Source organism: Anneissia japonica, unplaced genomic scaffold (assembly GCF_011630105.1).
Source record: "Anneissia japonica isolate Jap-2015-1 unplaced genomic scaffold, ASM1163010v1 scaffold288103_len61857_cov185, whole genome shotgun sequence".
Classification (NCBI taxonomy): domain Eukaryota; kingdom Metazoa; phylum Echinodermata; class Crinoidea; order Comatulida; family Comatulidae; genus Anneissia; species Anneissia japonica.
In genome coordinates, this window is record NW_022702575.1 from 23,612 (window position 1) to 44,289 (window position 20,678).

At 33.4% G+C, this 20,678-nt stretch overlaps 1 protein-coding gene across 1 annotated transcript in view; it reads left to right on the forward strand.

Annotated features, from left to right (window-relative positions):
* LOC117103961 (arf-GAP domain and FG repeat-containing protein 1-like) overlaps positions 1–20,678 on the forward strand; it is a 25,588-nt gene continuing 4,910 nt past the window's right edge. The window contains exons 1-6 of the mRNA XM_033244604.1: positions 1–179; positions 7,312–7,405; positions 9,546–9,827; positions 15,216–15,348; positions 17,995–18,174; positions 19,556–20,173. Coding sequence (XP_033100495.1) covers positions 19–179; positions 7,312–7,405; positions 9,546–9,827; positions 15,216–15,348; positions 17,995–18,174; positions 19,556–20,173 — 1,468 coding nt within the window. The 5' untranslated portion in view covers positions 1–18. The remainder of the gene's footprint in view (positions 180–7,311; positions 7,406–9,545; positions 9,828–15,215; positions 15,349–17,994; positions 18,175–19,555; positions 20,174–20,678) is intronic.

Genomic DNA, 20,678 nt, shown 5'->3' on the forward strand with positions numbered 1-20,678 from the left:
CAAGGTTCTTGTAACAAAATGGCGTCCAAACGGAAGCAAGATGATAAACATCTCAAAATTCTTCGCGAAATGGTGGCCAAGGAGCACAATAAAACATGTTTTGATTGTCATCAAAGGGGGCCAACCTATGTGAATATGAAAATAGGATCATTTGTTTGTACATCATGTAGTGGAATTCTGTAAGTAGTAGTATTAATTCTTAGCCTGTGCTCGGTGGGTTCGTAAGATGTTTCTGGACGGAATGTGCGGGTGAGGCCCATTGCCATGGTTGACCACTCCCAACATTTCGCAACGCCTACTTTATATTGATTCCGCCAATACTGTCGAATTTACTTCTTTATTTGAATTTCTACGTTTAACTTAATTGTATGAATACATTTATCACGCCATTATAAAGTTGAATGAATTTGTTTGCTTTAATTTGCCAGATTTTCATTGAAACTAAAAGTAAATAAACAACCATTTTCTGTGCTGCAGTGCTAGCCTCTAGGCCTAGGCCCAAGGCCTAAGCTGCTGTGTCTGTTCGTCTCGGCCCTCTGCAGACCATACCGTTAGACCTAGGTTTATTTTGGCTTAAATTAGAAATATTATATGTCTTTATTAATTTGTAAAAAGCTACACCAAAACACAATACACACTGTGGCCCAATCCAGGCCTAGGGCAGATTGTGTGACATTGTATTTATAATAAGTGTAAGTAAACACACCCATAGCATACTGTAGGGCCTACAAAGTTTAATAGTTAATTACAAAAATAAGTAAAACGTGTGACAGTTCTAGTGTGGTACTTGTTCTAATTTTAGTACAAAAAAAAATAAATGGAAATATATTTAAAAGTAAATAAGCAATTCAACTTTTTAAAAATATAATTAGGTGATATTATAAGATAGGCCTACTGTATACGTAGTCCTAGATATATTTAATTTTAAAAAAAAGTACAGGTAGGTAAAAAATTACAGTATTATTGTCATAAATTATGTGTAGTAACTGTATTATAACCATATTTGTCTGACAAAAAAAAAAACACACGTAATCAACACATATATCAACAATATTAAAATAAAGATTTACTGTTGGAAAAGTGTTAAATAATATGTAATCACATAGTAATAAACACATTTTTGGCTGAGAGAAAAAAATCATGTTCTACTAAGGAGCAGAATTTACATATTTAGGGCATTTATAAAAGTTCAACTTGTCGATCTGCAGGATTGTACAAGTCCCTTTATTTAGGAGGAGATACAAAAATTGCTACAGTTTGTTATATGGTACAGTAGGCCTAGTAACACTACTCAATACCAAAATGTTTCCTTGATGTAAAGTAATGCAGTACAGCACCGTTGTGCAACTTATACTGTAGGTTGCGACCCATTGTTTGGGACGCAGAAAACTTGATGGGTCGCATAACCAGCTTTTCATACGAACCAGGACAAAAAAAGAAATCAAATTACAGTAAACGAAACAATTAAAGTGTTGCATGTGCGTCAGTACAGTATGACAACCTGAAAGTGTTTGTTTTGTTCATTTCAGTGTGTTTGGCTTTCAGCTGAAAATGTTTCAATTTAATGTGTCTTTGTTTTCCCATAACCCATAAATTTCTGACAGCAAATCTAGAATTTTATGTATAGTTAATGTCTGTAAGTATTTAATTTTTACAAATCTTTAATGATTTCAAAATTTGTTAACTTGCGTAGTTTTGTTAAATGAGTAAATCAAAGTTATATTTTAATTTTTAGGGGTATTAAATTTATTTTGTGGGTGATAGTATCTTTTGCCAAAAGAGTCAAGTGGGTGGTAGGCCTGTTTTCTAATACCTGCTATCCCTCGTGCGTATAAAACAACGGACATGATTTATTGACTTACTGTAGGGTTCAATGGGTCGCTTCTGAGTACTTGACATATAATTTTTGTCATGGTCTCAAAATGTTTGCGGAACGAGGTAGTACAGTATTCCAGCTGGAAAGGATTTCCTCAGTGAAAGTTATCTTGTCCTTGCCTTTCTGTCACAGTCCTGAGTATAGTAAATAGTAAAGTTACTATCTTTAAAGCATCTGTGTATTTACTGTAGTGTACAGTAGAGTGATGGTATTGGTAGGCCTACATCAATAATCTACTGTCCTTTATTTACATTATATGTAGAGTTTGTCTCTGATCATACATACTGTACTGTAGTGAAGTAAAAGCCTTCACTGTATAGTACAGTAGTAGGCTTGTTCAGACCAAGGAGGAATTTGGTTTTTAAAATAATTCCTCAATGTTCAGATCAACATAGTGTAAGGGGCTAGTGTATGGTACTACTGTACTGTATATCTTCAAAATTTAATTCAAATTCAGTGTCAGGGCGGCCGTCGCGAGGCAAAACAACGTAACTGACATTTTTGTCGATTTTGAGATAATGTCATTTGGGAGTATATTAAACACGTCTGAATTATAGGTCTCAACAATGAGTCGTTTTGGAGATAGCACTACTTATCTTTAAGCACAAAACTTAAAATTTAGTGTTTTTCCGTGGTAAAACAACGTAACATCTACAAGATTACGGGGCAAAACAACGTATCTACGATGAATGGTATTCAAAAATTGATTTGATCTAATGGAGTTTGGCAAGGCGAAATCAACTGGTTAAATTGGTGTTTCCATATCAATGATCTTAACAGCAACATATTATCAAGCTAAATAATGCATATGATTGCCCCCCCCCCTCCCAACGTGATAAATTCCAAAAATTTGTCCCATTTGCAACAACACAGAGTCTAACATGTTTCCGAGGCATAATAACGACACGTATCTGTGAATATCGCTAATAACTTTCCAATAAACAAATGGTTGTAATTAAAATTTTACATAATTACAATATATAACAGATATACAATTCTGAAAAATTTCAAAACGGTACGACAATTTATTACTAAGTTGCAAACATCCAAACTTAACTCAGTTTTTCTTCAAAAGTAAAAATTTCAAGTTACGTTGTTTTGCCATGGAACGGATGCGGGGTGCAGAGGTCCCAAGTTGGTAAAATGAAATTTCTGAGTAATTTGTCATATTGAAGTGAAATTTCTGGGCATGCTTTTTAGGTTTATTACTATACCGTACTCATGCGAATAAGCGCCCCTCTCAAATAACCGCCCCTCTCGAATAACCGTATACGGTACTGTACAATGTTACATCAGTGCATGTCACACAGATACCAAAATTCATTAAAAATATTTAACTGAAATAGTAGTAGTCCACATTTTGTAAACTTGGCAAATAATAGGCAAAACAAGTCTTTCTTACTGTATGTGTGATGCAAAGGCATGGATTTGTTTAAATTGTAATCTAATATTTGAAAGAGAAAAATGTTGTTTAATATTTTTTTCTTTATTCCAAATGAAAATTCTGGGGGAAACTGTAAAAATTCTTGGAAGCTGATAATATCACCTAATTTTTTTTTTTAAGTTGAATTGCTTTAAATTTACATTTAAATATATTTCTATTTAAGTTTTTTCTACTAAAATTAAAACAAGTAATAACACACTAGGACTTTCTTTTTAGATCATTACTGACAAGTGTATTATTATTAGCGAAAAATGCTCTACTAATTATTGCATCTTGACAGATGCATGTTATTTATGGATTATAAATACAACCCTGAACCAGAAACATGATTTACATATTTATCTTCATATTTAACTGTCATCTGTTAATCTAATTGTGAGTAAACTCTGAATTGATTTTATTGGAAACAAATTAAACATTGAAGATTGAACAAAATGTTCGTAGCACGGCCGTATTATCAAGGGAGTAATTCCTCGGTTTTTTTAAACTGTATCACATATTACTGCACATTACATGTTATGCAAAATTCAACGTAACTGTAAATAAACAGACAGGAAATAAAACTCAGGATATTCAGTACTTTTATGACTAGTTTATTTATGACAGTACACAAGCTTTCGTGCACACAGTGCACTTCTTCAGGTGAATGTGAACAGACAGGATTAGCAAGTGGTTATTTTATTGTATTTTTGTTCATGAAGAGCAAATGTATTTCAACTGTAATTTATTTCTGAGAGGACCACTAATTTTGACTGATTTATAATTTGTTATTCATTATTCTCCACAACTTTAATTTTTTTTTGTTCATAAACAATTTGAACTTTAACCTGTATTGCCTCAGATTATGATCACTGTAGCATTTACAGTATAACATGTAGGTTATAGCCTGTAATTAACTGTTTAGCTATTTCACTGTACTGTATTTGTTTGCTATCTTGTGAATATTAGTACAATAGTTCAGCTGACAATATGCCATGTGACTTGCTCTCCAGGTGGCCATTATGGATTTGTTCCATGTATTCCGGAAGAATTCAACCATGTACACAATACTGTAGAATCCATGAAATGTATAAAAATTCACAGATCAGGGTTTATTTTTTGGACCTTAATTTTAAGAATATAGTAGAAATGGTCGGGGTAGGTTAAGCAAATGAATCAATCACAATATTAACTCTTTTTAAGTCAGCTTCTCCCTTCCTTCCCAAAAAGTGTTTTTGAATGTTGCCAAAGTTTTAAAAATTGGCCGATCATCAATTTTTATTGTTTGTAGTTTAATGAACGTCTATAAACTTAGTGTTAATCTGTTTTTCATTCCAAATTAAAAATTTACTTAATCCTTTTTATGAACTTTTTCAGGTTTTTTTCAGTTTTTATAAAGGCACTGTAGTAATAGTATCATTTGAATTGATCATGCGATCAAATGATTCTAAGGGTGTGTTTCTACTGATAAACACAAAATAATCGATTTTTTAAAACTTTTTTTTTAATGAGTACCAGACAGCCTGCTGGCGTTGCAAGTGCATTTTTTATTTTTCGAAAATCGGTTTTTGTGACAGAAATTATGTCACCATTCTGTTACAACACATTGTTTTCCGAACTATATACTGTAGGATAGTATCTTTCTCATTCCTGTCATGATGACGAGGAGTAAGATACAATGTTGGGCGAGAAGGCAAATGTTTTCGGCTGTGCTCATCTGCACAATTATGAACGACGACCAAACGAGGACAACGGTAGGTCCAAAAAAGTGGAGAGTCCTAGGCCCAATATCCCCCCCACCACCCCACAAAATAATTACAAAACGAATTCGTCACTCCTCATTTTTGTTGGCGTTTTTAGCTTGTAGGCCTAGGATATGAACAAGAGGACAATTTTTTTTAAAGTTCGCGCCTAATACGATATATAGTCTTTGAGTGATTGACCTGGAGGTCACATTTCACCTGATAATCGCTTTTTTTGTGTTGCAGCTAAAAGGTGCACAGCCAAAATCGGTTATTTGCCATTCAAACATGCGTGTTTTTAATCAATTTTTTTTAATCGCTTTTTTCAAACTAGTCCCGTTTCTACTGCGAGAATAAAAGCGAATTTTCGAAAAAGCGATTTTTAATCGATTATTTCTTTCCAGTAAAAACAGGCCCTAAATTTATTATGATCCTTCAGTAGGTCAGGCTAATACCATCCTAAGCTATCTGTCAATCTTGAAATCAAAGTAATATTGATAAATCAGGATTCGATGTCGAATTAGGAAACATGTAGGCTAGGCTTGACACCTTGACCTCTGATGAATAGTGTCCAAAATCAGCTACAAAAATTTGAAGCAGTTAATGACATAATGGTTATTATTGTTTATTTTTGGAAAATATTTCTGCTGCTCCAAGTTTCTATCCTATTCTTCCTTTATTTATTCTTTTATATTTTACGTTTTTTTTATTCATAATTAACATGATTATTTACATTATACATTCATTAAGCTTATTTTAAAATTACGTCGTATATTTTTAAATGTTTTAAAGCCTATTATGTATGTTCTGTATTTAACATTTTTCTGTCTTCGTCAATTTAAAGTCAGAGGTACTGTATATCTCCTGGTCCCGACCCTTTAACATCATTTTTGGATAGGCTTACTTCATAAAACTTCTACAAATGGACACCTTTTTCGAAGCAAGAAATCAAGTTGTCTTTACCCAGTACCGCGTGTATAATTTATTCATGTGGGAAATTTTCAACATATATTATTACATGAGAATGAAAATACACAAGCTATGTACAGCATGCATTTATAAAAATAATACAGTAAATTAATGCCATGTGGATGAACGAATCTCTAGCTGTAATGGTATACCGGTATACAGAATGATTCAGTTTTATTCTGCAATGGTGTACTACCCATTGTTAAATTTAAAGTAATAGTAATCCCTTTACCTAACAACAGATACCACCACAGCCACTTGTTGGCAATTTTACAAGACCCTTGACATTATTTAGGAGGAAGATCAAAGTGAATCAGTGATATTGTCTTTTCCTTTTTGCTTTAATATACAGGGTAGCTTGTCGTTTCTTATTCCAAGTACAGAGAAACCACACACAGTCATGAAGTTTTAAGTGGAAACTTTTTATTTCATGAAGGTTCACTTTTTGTCTTTCTTTAAATTTGTTGTTCTGTTATGTATGGATATTGACAATAAAGAATTTTGTATTTTGTATTTGTAAATTTCCTTTTGTTTTAACATATTTTTTTAAAGATCATCAGATCTTCCATCATGTTTTAGATGGAAAAATAGTTATGGCTGAAGGCATCTAGAAAGGGCAAAAATGTTGTTATTGACAAAATGTGTAAAAATATAATATAATAAACTTTAAAGGGCATGTTAATAGGTAGATCATATTGCGTGATTATAAAGAATAATGACTTTACAGTGTAGTGTAGACATTTTTAGTATCCAATTGTTAATGCTTATTGGTGAGGAAGAAAATTAAGAATTCGTATAGAGGTTTCATGATGGTATGTGTGGGTAAAATTGCTACTAAAGCTCATCTCCAGATCACGCTATCCACAAGGTCAAAGCAAATAAAATAAGTAATCAATATTTTAATGGAGTCTAATATGCAAAAAAAATGCATGATTTGGATAGTTAATGTAATTCCCTTTTCAGAGACATATCAACCTAATTGGTCCACAAGTTACTGTACTGAGATATGGTCATTAATTGTCTGTTGTGCTAATTCAGAAATTGATGTAAAAGAACGGTGCTCAGCTCGAAAAACATTGGTTGGACAGGGCTGAAATTTAAAATTTGGGCTTTTATACCCTAAAATACCCTGAAAACCAAATGTGGGCAAATTTGAGGTAGGTGAGTTTTAAATTGCCTATTTTGGGTGATTTTACAGACCAATACGCCTCCCCCGAGTAAATAACCATCAAAAACCCTTCTCAACAAGTCGTTTATTCGAATAAATATGGTAAGTTTAATTATTTTAAATCTTATTTCAGACGAGGTATTAATCCGCCACATCGTGTCAAGTCAATATCAATGGCAAGTTACTCTCCAGAAGAAATAGAATTCTTACAGAATCATGGAAATGAGGTAAGTCCCAGACAAGGTCCTTAATACTAGAAAGATATTATTATTTCTTAAGTGCCCTCTGCTACCCACGAATCACACGTTTGACACATCACAGAATCCAGAGCTGTCTGTTATTCCACCTGTTCAAGTACTGTACAGTAGATGCTCTGAGAGCACTCTCGCTTTTCCGTAGTTAATGATTTGTGTATTCTTGGCAAAATGTAATGCATGAATAATTGATAGATCTGGTTCAGCAAACACAACAAAATGTAAATAACAAAAATTAACAACAATGCTCAGCAACTGTATAATAATAATATTTATTTAGAAAACTTTTTTTTTTAAGAGCAGGACACATCACATCAATGGTGTGTTTAGGAAGTGACGGTATGTTTAGGAAGAATCAAGAACAATTATGTAAAAACATAATTTGTAAAAACAGGGTAGCCATTCCTTGGACATAAATAAACTTTACTATATAGGAACTATGAAGAGGGGAAAATAGGCAAATTAACACCAGGAAATACTTAATTAAATGAACCGCTCCTAAATAGTTTATCTACACAAATAATCATAATGATCATGATTATGAGCTGCAGATGTGCAATGTATAAAACATTATACAGTACTAACTTAATTTAAAAAGTTTACAATGGAAATAAATAGTAGTATGTAGTATGGCAATAATAATAGAAATATCTGATGATTCCTGTGCTGTAAAAATCCTACATTTAATTGTGTGGCCGAAACGACTTTGTAGGCAGAGTAGCCTTAGTATTTTTGATTGGATTGTTGCCAAGTTATCAGCATAGAGACTATGAAATTATATCAATGCTGTAATGATCAGAATACATAACTACTGTAATCAACACCCTCACCTTTTTCAAATTTATTTAGATTATATTCAGGTACTGTATACTTTATTCAATCAAATTGACTAACAAGCAGCCAAAGGCTGAAACTGTAGTCTTACATATTAAAATACGAAAGCAATAGGCCTATACAGTAATACAAAAAAAAAAAAAAAAAAAAAATATGAAAAAAAAAATAACAGCCTGCAACTTAAAATTTTGGCAATTGTAACAACAGGTGATCTCCGATTATAAAATTTGTAAATTAACTTGCTGGTTAGGACTTAAATTACTATTACAAGGAACTTTCAAATTTTAATATTTAAAATGTGTGAATTTACTGTATTAAACATTTATTCTGCTGGTCCTTACTTATAAATATATTAAGTGTTTTATCAGTGATAGACGAATCCTTGAAATTTGAAGCTTTTTGTTATGAACAGAAAATACTTGTTTTATTTATTTTTTTTTATTCTATTTTATATATTTTACTATTTTTGAAATTGTGTAATTCTAAATCTTACAGAACTACAGGTCTCTCTCTAATTAAAGATGTACTGTCCCTTGCAAAAAAAAAAAAAAAAAAAAATCATAAAAATCATTTTTGAAATTTACTTAACCCATTTTGAATTAATATAAAAATTATCAACTTGAACATAGAAATTAGTGTATTTAAAAAATGCTTACCCATAAAAACCATCATTTTACAGTGAAAAAATGATAGAAACACTTCCAGTCACTTCAAGTTAATTAAAAAATGATTTGTTATGATTTTGGTCATTTTCAAGGGACAGTACATCTTTAAAGATCACTTTTTGGGACTGGGATTTCAATGGTCTTTAGCAGCTTTGGTCTCTAATTTCTGTAGAATAATACAGTAAAAAGGCATTTGTTTATTTGCATCACAGAAAAATGGTCTTAAATTGGAGGTTGCCTTTAATTTGGGGGGTCTTTAATTGGAAGAGTCCTTAATTGGAGGATTCTTCAATTAGAGGGATCTTTACTGTAATTCGAGAGAGACCTGTGGTCTCTAATCAGAATAATACAGTAAAAAGGCATTTGTTTATTTGCATCACAGAAAAGTGGTCTTAAATTGGAGGTTGCCTTTAATTTGGGGGTTCTTTAAGTTAAGGGGTCTTTAATTGGAGGAGTCTTCAATTAGAGGGGTCTTTACTGTAATTCGAGAGAGACCTGTGGTCTCTAATATTTGCCTTAATTTTCACTGTATCTCTCAAATAAACGTTTGAATTTGTCAAATGATAAAAAAAATAATCAATTTATTTGTTTTGCTTCCTTGTTTATTTTTGCAGGTGTGCAGGCAAATATGGCTTGGTTTATACGATTCAAAATCCAGAGCGGAACCGGAATCAAAAGAGGAACAGAAAGTCAAAGATTTTATGATTCAAAAATATGAGCGCAAACGCTGGTACGTAGAACCTAGTCAGGCAGCTGCAGTAGCCAATCAGAAAGCAAAAGAACAAAAACAAAAAGAAAAAGAAGCGGCAGAAGCATCCAGTCGTTTTCCAGAACCTAAACCGTTGAAATCACTCATCTCAGAACCACCAAAGTTAGTAGTGGGTAGACAGAATAAGGTGAGCAGGGGCGTACCGTGGGGGGGTCGATGGGTGCGGTCGACCCCCCTTTTAAAGAAAGTGCCCTTTTTTAAATATGATTTTTTTTTTTAATCTAGCATAAATAAACTGCGTCTAACATGAAGGTAGTTAATATCAAAATAAATTATCCTTCGCCTAAAAAATGTTTGGTGGCCCTTCCTTTTAATATTTTGATTTTTTGTCTTTTTTTTAAACAATCCATATAAAGTTACACATTTTTAATCAACTTGATATCTCGAAGACCGCGCGCCAGTGGAGTTGTGTTATGTGGTTACGCATCATTGCACTCTGCCATTATTGTTATCTGTAGCTGCGTGTTTTCCGTGCAGCAAAATAATCTATTCGCGCGCAACGCAAAACCGAAGGAAATGTAATTATTTGATGAGAGCAAAATTTTCTCATGAGGTAGTTGAATACTGTAGATTATTTTTTCGGAATATAAAAATGCCAAAATAAAGAGAGAAGAAGAAAAATAAAAGAAAAGGAACTCAGAGAAGACGCAAAACGATGCATGGAGGACGCATCGGAAAATTAATGATAACAATTTGATCTTTAAATAAAGAGCTATTTATTTTTTTATGTAAATATTAGGTAAGTTAAATTACCTTTAGTATTAAAAGCGTAGTTTAAGTATTAGTTATTGAGAAAAACGATGAAGAAAAACTAAGTTTTAAAGAAATATATTAAAATATAAAATTGAAAGGAAAACGATGAAGAAAAACTAAGTTAAAGAAATACGGTATATTAAAATATAAAATTTAAAGGAAAACGTTAAGAAATAAACACATACAAAATGTTACTTTAAGTAATTATATGTTCCCTATATCATTGTTTATTTTTCAATACAGTATATACATTTATAACTTTATTTATGGTTTAATTAAAAGTGGGACGATCCCACGAAAAAGAAAAAAAAACCCCTTTTTTTTTTTTAATTCTTTAATCTGAAATGCTCACAGGCCCGTATTCAGGAGTTCCGCAATCCAATAGGATGGTGGTATATTGAGTGAATATAGTTTGGTGTTGCCCAAAAACTACGTTTACAATTAGGCCTATTTTGTTTGTCAGACTTGGTATTGAACTTAATGCACTAGAACGTAAAAACGTAAATTTTTCCCCTTTTGCGGCCATCTAGCCCCAGCCTAGTTGCTCGCTTCACTCACAAATAACGCACCCCGCGAATTCTGAAAGCTTCGCTAAATTGCTCCGAGTTCAGATTTTTCACCGTACGCCCCTGGTGAGTCACTCAGGGTGATATTTAATGGCAGTGGTGGAGTCAAAACCCCCCTCCCCCCTCCTAATTTTTTTCTAAATTAAGAAAAGAAATGGAAAAAAAAATAATATTTAAAAGTTTGAAAGTCATATTTCTGGCCATCTAAAGGTGCTATAATCATAATTTTCTTACCTCAGCCCCAACCATGGTGGTCTACATTCCCCCCACCATCTGCGAAAGTCCCTCCTTGGGCTCCCCTCTATTCCAAATTCTTCTGTCCTGTTATAAGTGCAACACTTTGACGTCATGATACCACGTGACACTATTTTATTACCATGCAACTACCGATGCGGTCAATGTGTTCATGGCCAAGCCAGAGTTCTGTGAGTTTTCATTCGTTTCATGATTTCAAACTTTAATTTGATGACTTTTTACCTTCATTTTTGCCTTGGCTGTGAGTGCATTGACCATCGCATCGTTATTTGCATGGTAACAAAAGAGTTTCACATGGTATGGTGACTTCAGCTATGTTGCACTCTGTACTGTTTCATCTGCGATGAGCGAAAATAAGCACTAAATTCTAAAAATAATAAATACTAAAAATATAAAATAAAGATAACGATAGGTCAAAAAAGTTCTTCTATCTTAGCAAAAAAGCAAAAACCTTTATAAAAATAAGTTATACCATATTAGTGTATTGTCTTACACTTGTTGAAGTTGAACTTAAAAGGTTAAAATAAAGGGTAAAATATGAGGGTCTCAATGCACATAAACAAGTGAACAGGTGTAATTGGAAAAACAAGCAAAAGAAAAACTCAAACCCCTGTAATGGGATACTGTACACCTTCGTCATTGACCAGGGATCTTTTAAAATGTACTCTGTCCAGCACCAGTTGAGTCTTGGCCATCCCAGGACTCAAACGCCTCCTATTCTGGTAGAACTAGAAAAAAGCCAGCTGTCAAGGAATGGGAAAAAAAGGAAATCAAAGAGAAAACAAGCGAGTTTTTGAATGCGATTGAAACAAAGAGACGCATGGCAACTCACAAATAGATACAGTAACTGTAATTCCTTAATTTAGGCGCAGCAACCATGAATGAATCTGCCCACATAGCTTTTATAGGGTGGTCAATCAAGAGTAGTGAAATGAGATGTTAATGGTACGAGTGCATGTTGAGGAGCGAGATTTTAATAATAAGTTGAGAAATGTGTTTAGGAGTTGAGTGATAAATGGATTTATTATTATAATTATCCATAATGCTCATAATCAAACTATTTGTAGAGTTGTTACTCATGAATAACCCTAAAAGAATTTTAAAAATTGGAAAATTTAATCCCAGTGGATCTTCTAACTCGCAGTATCTGTTGGATTAGGATTACACAGAACAATGCTTCAGACTGATAGTGTGAGACTTAACTACACTGTTTGCCCTTGAGACAGGTGCAATGGTGTCCAGCTTACATTGAAACATGGCACAACATGGTAGGTAGTGTACACAAGCTTGCTGCCCCACTACAATTGAATGAACTCAATGTACCTGTACACAATCAATTGTTAAACACAAAGCAGGTCTGTTAACCTAGACATTTTATTCAAACACTAGGAACGTCCTATTTCTAAGCCACAAAGGCACAACTTTTTTGGTTTCTATGCTGTAAAGCAATAGCAATTGCTCATGCATCTGCATCCGTACGTCTGTGACAATGACATCATCAAATTCGTTTTTAATTATATTATTATTAGCGAACTTGAATATTCCAAACACCTGCTGGTTATGAATTTTTACATACAGTACATGTAGTATTGGTCATGTACTGTAATTGTGCCCTATTGCTTGAAAACATTTTTAAAAGATCCCATGTTGCCCGAAAATCGCGGGAGATTTTATTTTTGTGAAGCGATCGCCTCCTGTAGCGATGCACTGTGACACCTTACAACGCACTGCGCAACATGAAAGTGTTACACAAAAAGAAGGAAACAAACTGTTTTCATCAATTTGTATACTTTTATTTAACAATTTTACATTTGTTTACACATTGGAGTTTGCCTAAAATATAAATTTATAAATATTAATATTATTATAATTTATTTAGAAAATCCTAGTGGGTAACTAGGATTTTCGGGAGACATGGGATTTCTGGCATCAATTAAATTCTTTGCTGTTTGAATCTCAATGATAGCTTTCTACATGTATTACAAGTCTTGAGTCGAGGGCCTAAGGGCGCCCTCTACTACTTTTAAAATTAAAAAATTTGCACTCATACTTTTAATTTGTCTACAATGTTATTTTGTTTTTTTACTGTACGTAGGTGCTATAGGTAGAACCTTTGCTAATTAATAAGAAAACAATTTTTTTAATATATTATTCTTCTGCCATACAGTACTCTGAATATCATTTCCACGACCCATTGACAAATATTGGTGGCCCAATTTTGGTTGTGACCCACAGTTTGAGAAGCACTACAATAAAGGCTTACAGTAGTTGCCGACCAAGCCAGGTAAAGGTTATAGGCCTGCAGTACATTTCCATAAATCTAGTAGAATGCAAAGCTGATACCGCAGTTTCTAACACAGATAATTTTCTTTCTGTAGTGTAGACAAAGAAATACCTGAGCAATTTCTGTAGTTTGATTTTGAGTCTGACAACACAATACACCATGTACAGTACCATTTGTCAATATCAAAATCCAAAGGCAGTTTGTTTCTACTCTCATACCCAGCCTACTTCAGTCTGTTATTGATCCTCGCTCTATTTTGATATTGACTATGATACTTTATAATCAACAGTACAGTAGGGTAATGATGTAATAAAAACATACTGTACTGTATCATGTGTAACTGTAAAATGAAACAATAAAAACTAAAAATAACAATAATAACTAAAATAATGTAAAAAATTACAATAGTATAATTATATAAATATTAGGGTTTTTATACTTGAAGTTTATTTTAAAAAAATTGAAATTACATTTTAGAACAGTGGTTACCAACCTCGTATTCATGAAGTATAATTGGGGCTCCGCTATTGAGTCAAAAGGGTCGACCTGTGAAAAATATTTTGGAGTCCGCTAGATACCAATTTTGTATGATTCTATTATTTTTCGTCTTATATCAGTGTGGTAAACATAGTACTGCTAATCATGAGCCTTTATTATTAGAATACTGTAGTTTTAATGTATTTTTTTTTTAAATCATCATCTATCTATATATAATCTTATCATCCTATTTCCTGGATGGATTTTCAACCAAAATAGACGTTGTTTTAGTCGTGAGTTCAAGAAAATTGTGTGTTTGGACGGCATATACAGTATGTAAGCAGATGTTAGCCTACCGTTTGCATTGTACCCAATGGTTTCACATCAACACATTCTCAACCTGTTCATGCCAGCAGCATGTTCAAATTATGCATACAATTATTTGCTGCTGTTTTTATACCCGAGTACATTATTCAAACAATTGACACGCACGGAATATTCATTTACAATATTGTTAATGTAGTGCTCATTCCATGAACAATTACTCCATTTGGTAGACATTCATTTTAATTTTGATAATGGACATACGGTATACTGTACACCTGGCACTGTGCAGTACATTCATACGGTAGAATGGACATCAATAACTCATTTTATGTGCATTAATTCATCCCATTGTACATTCGTGGAGATTGTCAGATTCATTCATTTTGGGGCAAAGCTTGTACAATATTTCATTCATTTTTTAGCCATTATTGTGTGTGCGCTGAACCATGGAGATTCTTTCAAGTCTTTGGCCACTGGTTCTATTCCATCCACTTCTATCCTTGTGTTTCATCCCCTGGATGACTGAACTATAAGTTACTATAGCACACTGTTTAGACGTTTAATCCATTGGTCCTGTGTGCAATATAAATGGTCCATGTGCATGTAAAAGTACACACTCTTTAGGAAAGAGTTGGGGGATTGTCTTCCAGCATACAGTCATCCAATTTACTGCAAAAGGACCCACTGGAAACAACTCTTCGGCCTTTAGTGAGTTATCCTACAGTAGGTGTGATTGACAATGACATCACAAATATTCCTCCATGTAATAATAATAATAATAATAATAATACATTCATATGGTAATAATTGTAGTAATAATAATAATATGATTTGAATTGAATTGTCTTTGCAGTCATCACCAAATAGGAAACCTGTAGGCAGTATAGCAACTCCTCTTGCAGAGGCTCCGGTACCGCCAGTAGCCAAACCTTCAACGGATCTGCTGGCAGACCTAGGTGGTGATCCTTTTGGCAGTGCTCCTTCAGGTGAGACCATCATTATCAACAGAATCACCATCATCATCTTTACTAACATTCAGTAATATCATCATCATTTACATGTAATTCATTTTCTGTATTACCTCCGCAAGGAGGTTATATTTACAGTACATAGGATTTTCTTTGTGAGTTTGCGTGTTAATGTGTTTGTTTGTAGGCCTCCTGCCTACAGTTTTAGGTGTGTCAGATTTTTATAGATAATTTCTGACATTGAATGGAAGGTTCCTTTTTAACTACTTATTATCATCTTCATCATCGTTATTGTCGTCATCATCAACATCATCATCATCATGTCCTTAGATTTTGTAGCACTTTACACCTACCAGAGTCTGGAAGCATGGACTGCTTGTACAGTAACTTTCGTCTTCCCTAATGGTCTCTTCATGACTGAGCTACCCGGTAAACTGGTACTAACTACTTAGTTCATATCAGGGGCTGTATAAACCAGTACCCCTGGATGTAGTGGATTTCTTATAGTGCACATGAGCCAATTGTATACACTGGGACTACAGTTTATAGTCCTTATCTGAGAAGACTTGTTCCACCACCAGAAAAATAGGCGAGCATACCGCTCAAAACAACACCAATATTATGGCTGTAGGTTGTGGTGGCCCTGCCTTTCCGCTCGGACATTTGACTCGCCAACAACATCAGTTTTTGTCTACACCAATAATAATATCACCATCATCACTACCATCAATCATTTCATTGTCGTTATCACTTTTATCTTTACAATTAACTTCTCTTTGTCATGATTGACACATACTGTATTGCTGTCATTTTAGCAGTAATTTATCTTTAAATGAGGATAAAAAATTGGGCTATATACAGTAGAAGCACAGATATTCTTTTTTCTGAAAATAATTAATAAATTTGCAGAACAGAAATTGCACTCTCACACTTTTATAATATTAAAGTACTATATTTTCAATGATAAACATAATATATATGTCAATATAATACAATTATTATTTTTCCTAATGCAGCCCCCCCTGCCCCCGCCCCCTTGCATCCACTCCAGAACTAATATCTAAAGCTTGTATTCTGTTTTACAATGTCCACATACCAAAAAACAGTTACAACAGTTATGGTAGATCATAGAGGAAGTGCTAAACTATGCGAAGGGAAATTCCAGATTCTGAGTACAGGGATGTTTCTGATTTCATGGAAATATGTTGATGTGTTTGGGATGGCAAAGCCATTTAAATGTACCATTTAGGTCATTCATTGCAATTTGCTGATGTCTTGGCATTGAATGTATTTTCCTGATGGCTTGGCTATGATTGGTTGGTGCATGGCGGTACCTAGACTTTTCGATTATAGAGTAGACCTTAAATCAACAGGATCTTCTTCTTTTTTTTTTTTGTTATATATGAAGTAACCAAAATACCGAGTATAAAAACCTACTTCAATCTATAATTAATAAACCATGATAATTTTTTGCTGTCAATTTAATCAATGTAACTTCTATTTAACCAGCTGAACAAATTATTATTTGCCATGTGGAATAGTATGCTAATGCTATACACCATACTGAAAAAAAAAAATATTGTGCCATACCATCATAGTGGCCATTCATAGCATAATTATGCTTTTTGGCATAATTTGGACCCCATAGCGTGTACCAACTAGCATTAATGCAAGGCCATGTAAAAAAAAAAATGTTCATCATCTCTACCAAATGTAACTCATACCGTAATTTCATGAAAATGTAGCATAGAACAAGAAATTGTTTAAGCATCCCCTTCCGACAATGAAAAATTCACCGATCTACTTTTTTTTTAATCCAAAATTATGATGAAGAATTGACCCCAGTGCAAATTTTTGTGAATGTGTTTAACTCAGGAACAGTTTTTATGTACTTTGCCCCTTAGTAAAAATGATGTTTCTTCATTATTTGAAAAGGAATTTTAAACATACTGTATATTCATTTGTTTTAATATCAATTTTTAATATATAAATTCACAGGTACATTTACTTTTCCTACATAGCATGCCACACCATTTTCCAGGTTTGACCTCACTCCCTACATGTGAAAATAAAAAACAAACGATGCTAACCAATTCTCGTTTTTTGCATGGCCTAACAAAGCATAATTTAGAATTCATGTAAATTTCATTACATTTTGAAAAATAAATTGCCAATTTGGTGCATACCATAGTGCTGGAAAGAGAGCTGTGGTTGATTAGAATAAAATGTAAATTAATATAATACAAACTAAAAGAACAATTAGCAATCAACAAATATCAATCAAGGACTAAAGACAGTATTAGATTTGTTTTTATTTATTCAAAATATTTTTTTTTTTTTTTTTTTTTTTTTTTTTTTTTTTTTTTTTTTTTAGTTTTAAGATATTATTTAGTTTAGAAAAGATCCAAGTCCACAAACACAGGCTCTGCTGCTTTGGTTTCTCTGCGCTTATATTTAAGTATGTATTAGCTTATGTATAAATATGTAAGGTTATAAGTGAAATAAACATTTGATACTTGATGTTACTGTATATAAGTATAATGTATGAGGAGTATGGAATAGCTTATGTATAAATGTATGTTTATAAGTGAAATAAATATATGAGACTTGATGTTACTGTTAAAATATGAGTATAATGGAGAACTTTTATTTCTCTTTAACTAGCCGGTGGAAGTGCAGGAGGATTTGCAGACTTCGGTGCGGCATTTGGTGGTACGCCGTCACCATTTGTAGCCCAGCCAACACAATCGACACAACCATTTGGTGCACAGTCAAGCCAACAGGCAGTCGGTGGTGGATTCAGCCAACAAACACAACCTCCACAGCAAAATGCTGCAATAGCAGGTAAAGTTCCTCCATTGTGGCTTCCTTACAAACATCCTGAATTAGGTATATACAGCTTGTTTGTCTCTTTTGCCTCTTTCGTTTTTCCAATTACATTGGACAAAAAAAAGGGGGAAATTCTATTGAGACCATGGGAAACATTCCAATGGGTAAATTTTACTGCTGTCCACATTCGTCCAGTTTGATTTTGGCTTTAGTATCATTCTATTGTTTACCAAATGATTTTACAGTACAGTGTTATTAGTTAATAGTCTTTTTCTTTACAGTAGTAGTAGTAGTAGTAGTAGTAGTATTTTTGAAATTCAGTAATTTCTATGCTCAGGTTAATAATTTGTATGTTACTGCATAAGGAGCAAGCTACTATAGTTTCAAAATTATTATTTATGATTTTTTTTTTTTTTCATTAATTTTAAGAAACAATACATCTTTAACTTTTCACATAACTCTGTAAACCATATTACTAATGCCAATTCCAGAGCAGTGATATGCTTTTAACTTGCATTTACTAAAGCATAAAACTTCAGTTACCAGCATTTATTGCTGCTCCTGGAAAATTACAGTATGCATCAGAAAAGTGGTTGCAAAAACAACCAAAATATTACAAAATCTACATTTGCAAATTAATACATAAATTTAAAATTGTCTACACTCTCATGTGTGTACCGTATTAATTCGAATAAAATTTTCTGTGGCATTTATTGTTGAGAAGGGTTTATGAAGGTGGTATTTATTCGAGGGAGGCGTTTATTTTTTTGATGTAAAATGGATACGTATACTAAAGTAAATGCCTATTAGTTTCACTGTAAATGTGGAACTACAACTCATGTGATCATAAGGACATATTGTTTCCAACCAGGTTAAAAAAAATGTAATTCTACTGCAGTAGAATATTAACAGAATGTGTTGAGAATGATTCTTCCATTAGTTCTGTTTTCGGTTATTTAAGGGCCGTTTTTCAAGCGAGGCATTTAATTTAAATGTGCCTCTGGAGAGGGAGTTTGTACAAAGGGGTATTTATTCAAAGTAGTGCGTTAGTTCGAATAAATACGGTACTCTAATCACCTAATTATTTAAATACATTTATTTATTTTACCATGTTTTAAATACGGTAAATAAATACGGTACTCTAATCACCTAATTATTTAAATACATTTATTTATTTTACCATGTTTTGCAGTTTGAGGTTGATTGAAAGCTGACTTGAAAGAATACTAAATACAATTTAGATACAGTAAGAAAAATAAAAGGAAATACATACATACAACAATTTACTGAAACAGCAACAAGATACTACTTCTGTAACATTATAACACATAGCAACAAATTCATGATAGATGTAAATCACAATAATGAATGGTTGCCTTAATGTTTGATTTTTCAGCATTCATGCAGCAGAGCCAAGGGACAAGTAGTAACCAGGGTGGATTTGCATCATTCCCAGCCACCTCATCCACACCATCAAACATCAATCAGACAAGCCAGGGTCTTCAAAACCTTAACATATCACAGCCAGCTGCATCATCTACATCTGACAAGTATGCAGCATTATCTAGTCTTCTGGAGTCCAGTTCCAGTGCCGACGCCAGCATTAATTGGGGAGGGGGTGGTACTTCGTCAAGTTCGTCGATCGACTGGGGTATTAGTGGGAATTCATCCAGTACTTCATTAGGATCTGCGAAGAGTACACCACCGACGATGGTTGGTGTTGGAGGACCGGGTATGAATGCTTCCAAGTTTGGTGGCGCCACGCAGGGAAATAATTTTAGCAGTGCATTTGGGACGCCACCGTCATCAAATGCCTTTGGTACGCAGCCAGGTATGAATGCTTTTGGAGTGCAACAACAAACAAATGCATTTGGAACACAGCAAACAAGTGCGTTTGGTGCTTCTCAGGCCATGAACGCTTTTGGAGCTGTGCCAATGTCAAATGCATTTGGAGCAACTCCGAACACTAATACATTTGGAGCTCAAAAGCCAAATCCATATGGACAAGCATCAGGTGAGTTTGAATACTATTTTTTTTTTAATAATGCTAAAAAAAATATTAGTTACTAGAAATTGCAAATTGCAAGTGAAGTGCTGCGAAGTACAACTGCATATAAATGTTCTTTGAACAAAATTATTTATGCGAGTCAATTGAAAATAATGAATAATAAAAATATAACAAAAAATATATGAGACACGACCCATTGTCTATATTAGAACACTTCTCATTGGGTAACAAAGTCATAATTTTTCATTTTTGTCAAAAAGTGTTTATAGTGGTGAATTATGGTTTAGGTTTTTTTTAATAAAGTTTCAAAAATTTCTATGTATGTGGAAAATGTAGTTGATTACCAAAGGTTACAATTTTTATTTTGAAGACTGCATAGTCTAGGAAGTGTACATTTTTTTATGGGGCAAGTTTCCAAGGGCGGGTTTTCTAGGGGCGAGTTGACTGCCAAAGAGTGTTGCCAAAGTGCGAGCCAGCGTGTTATTTGATCACAAGTGCGAGACATCACAAG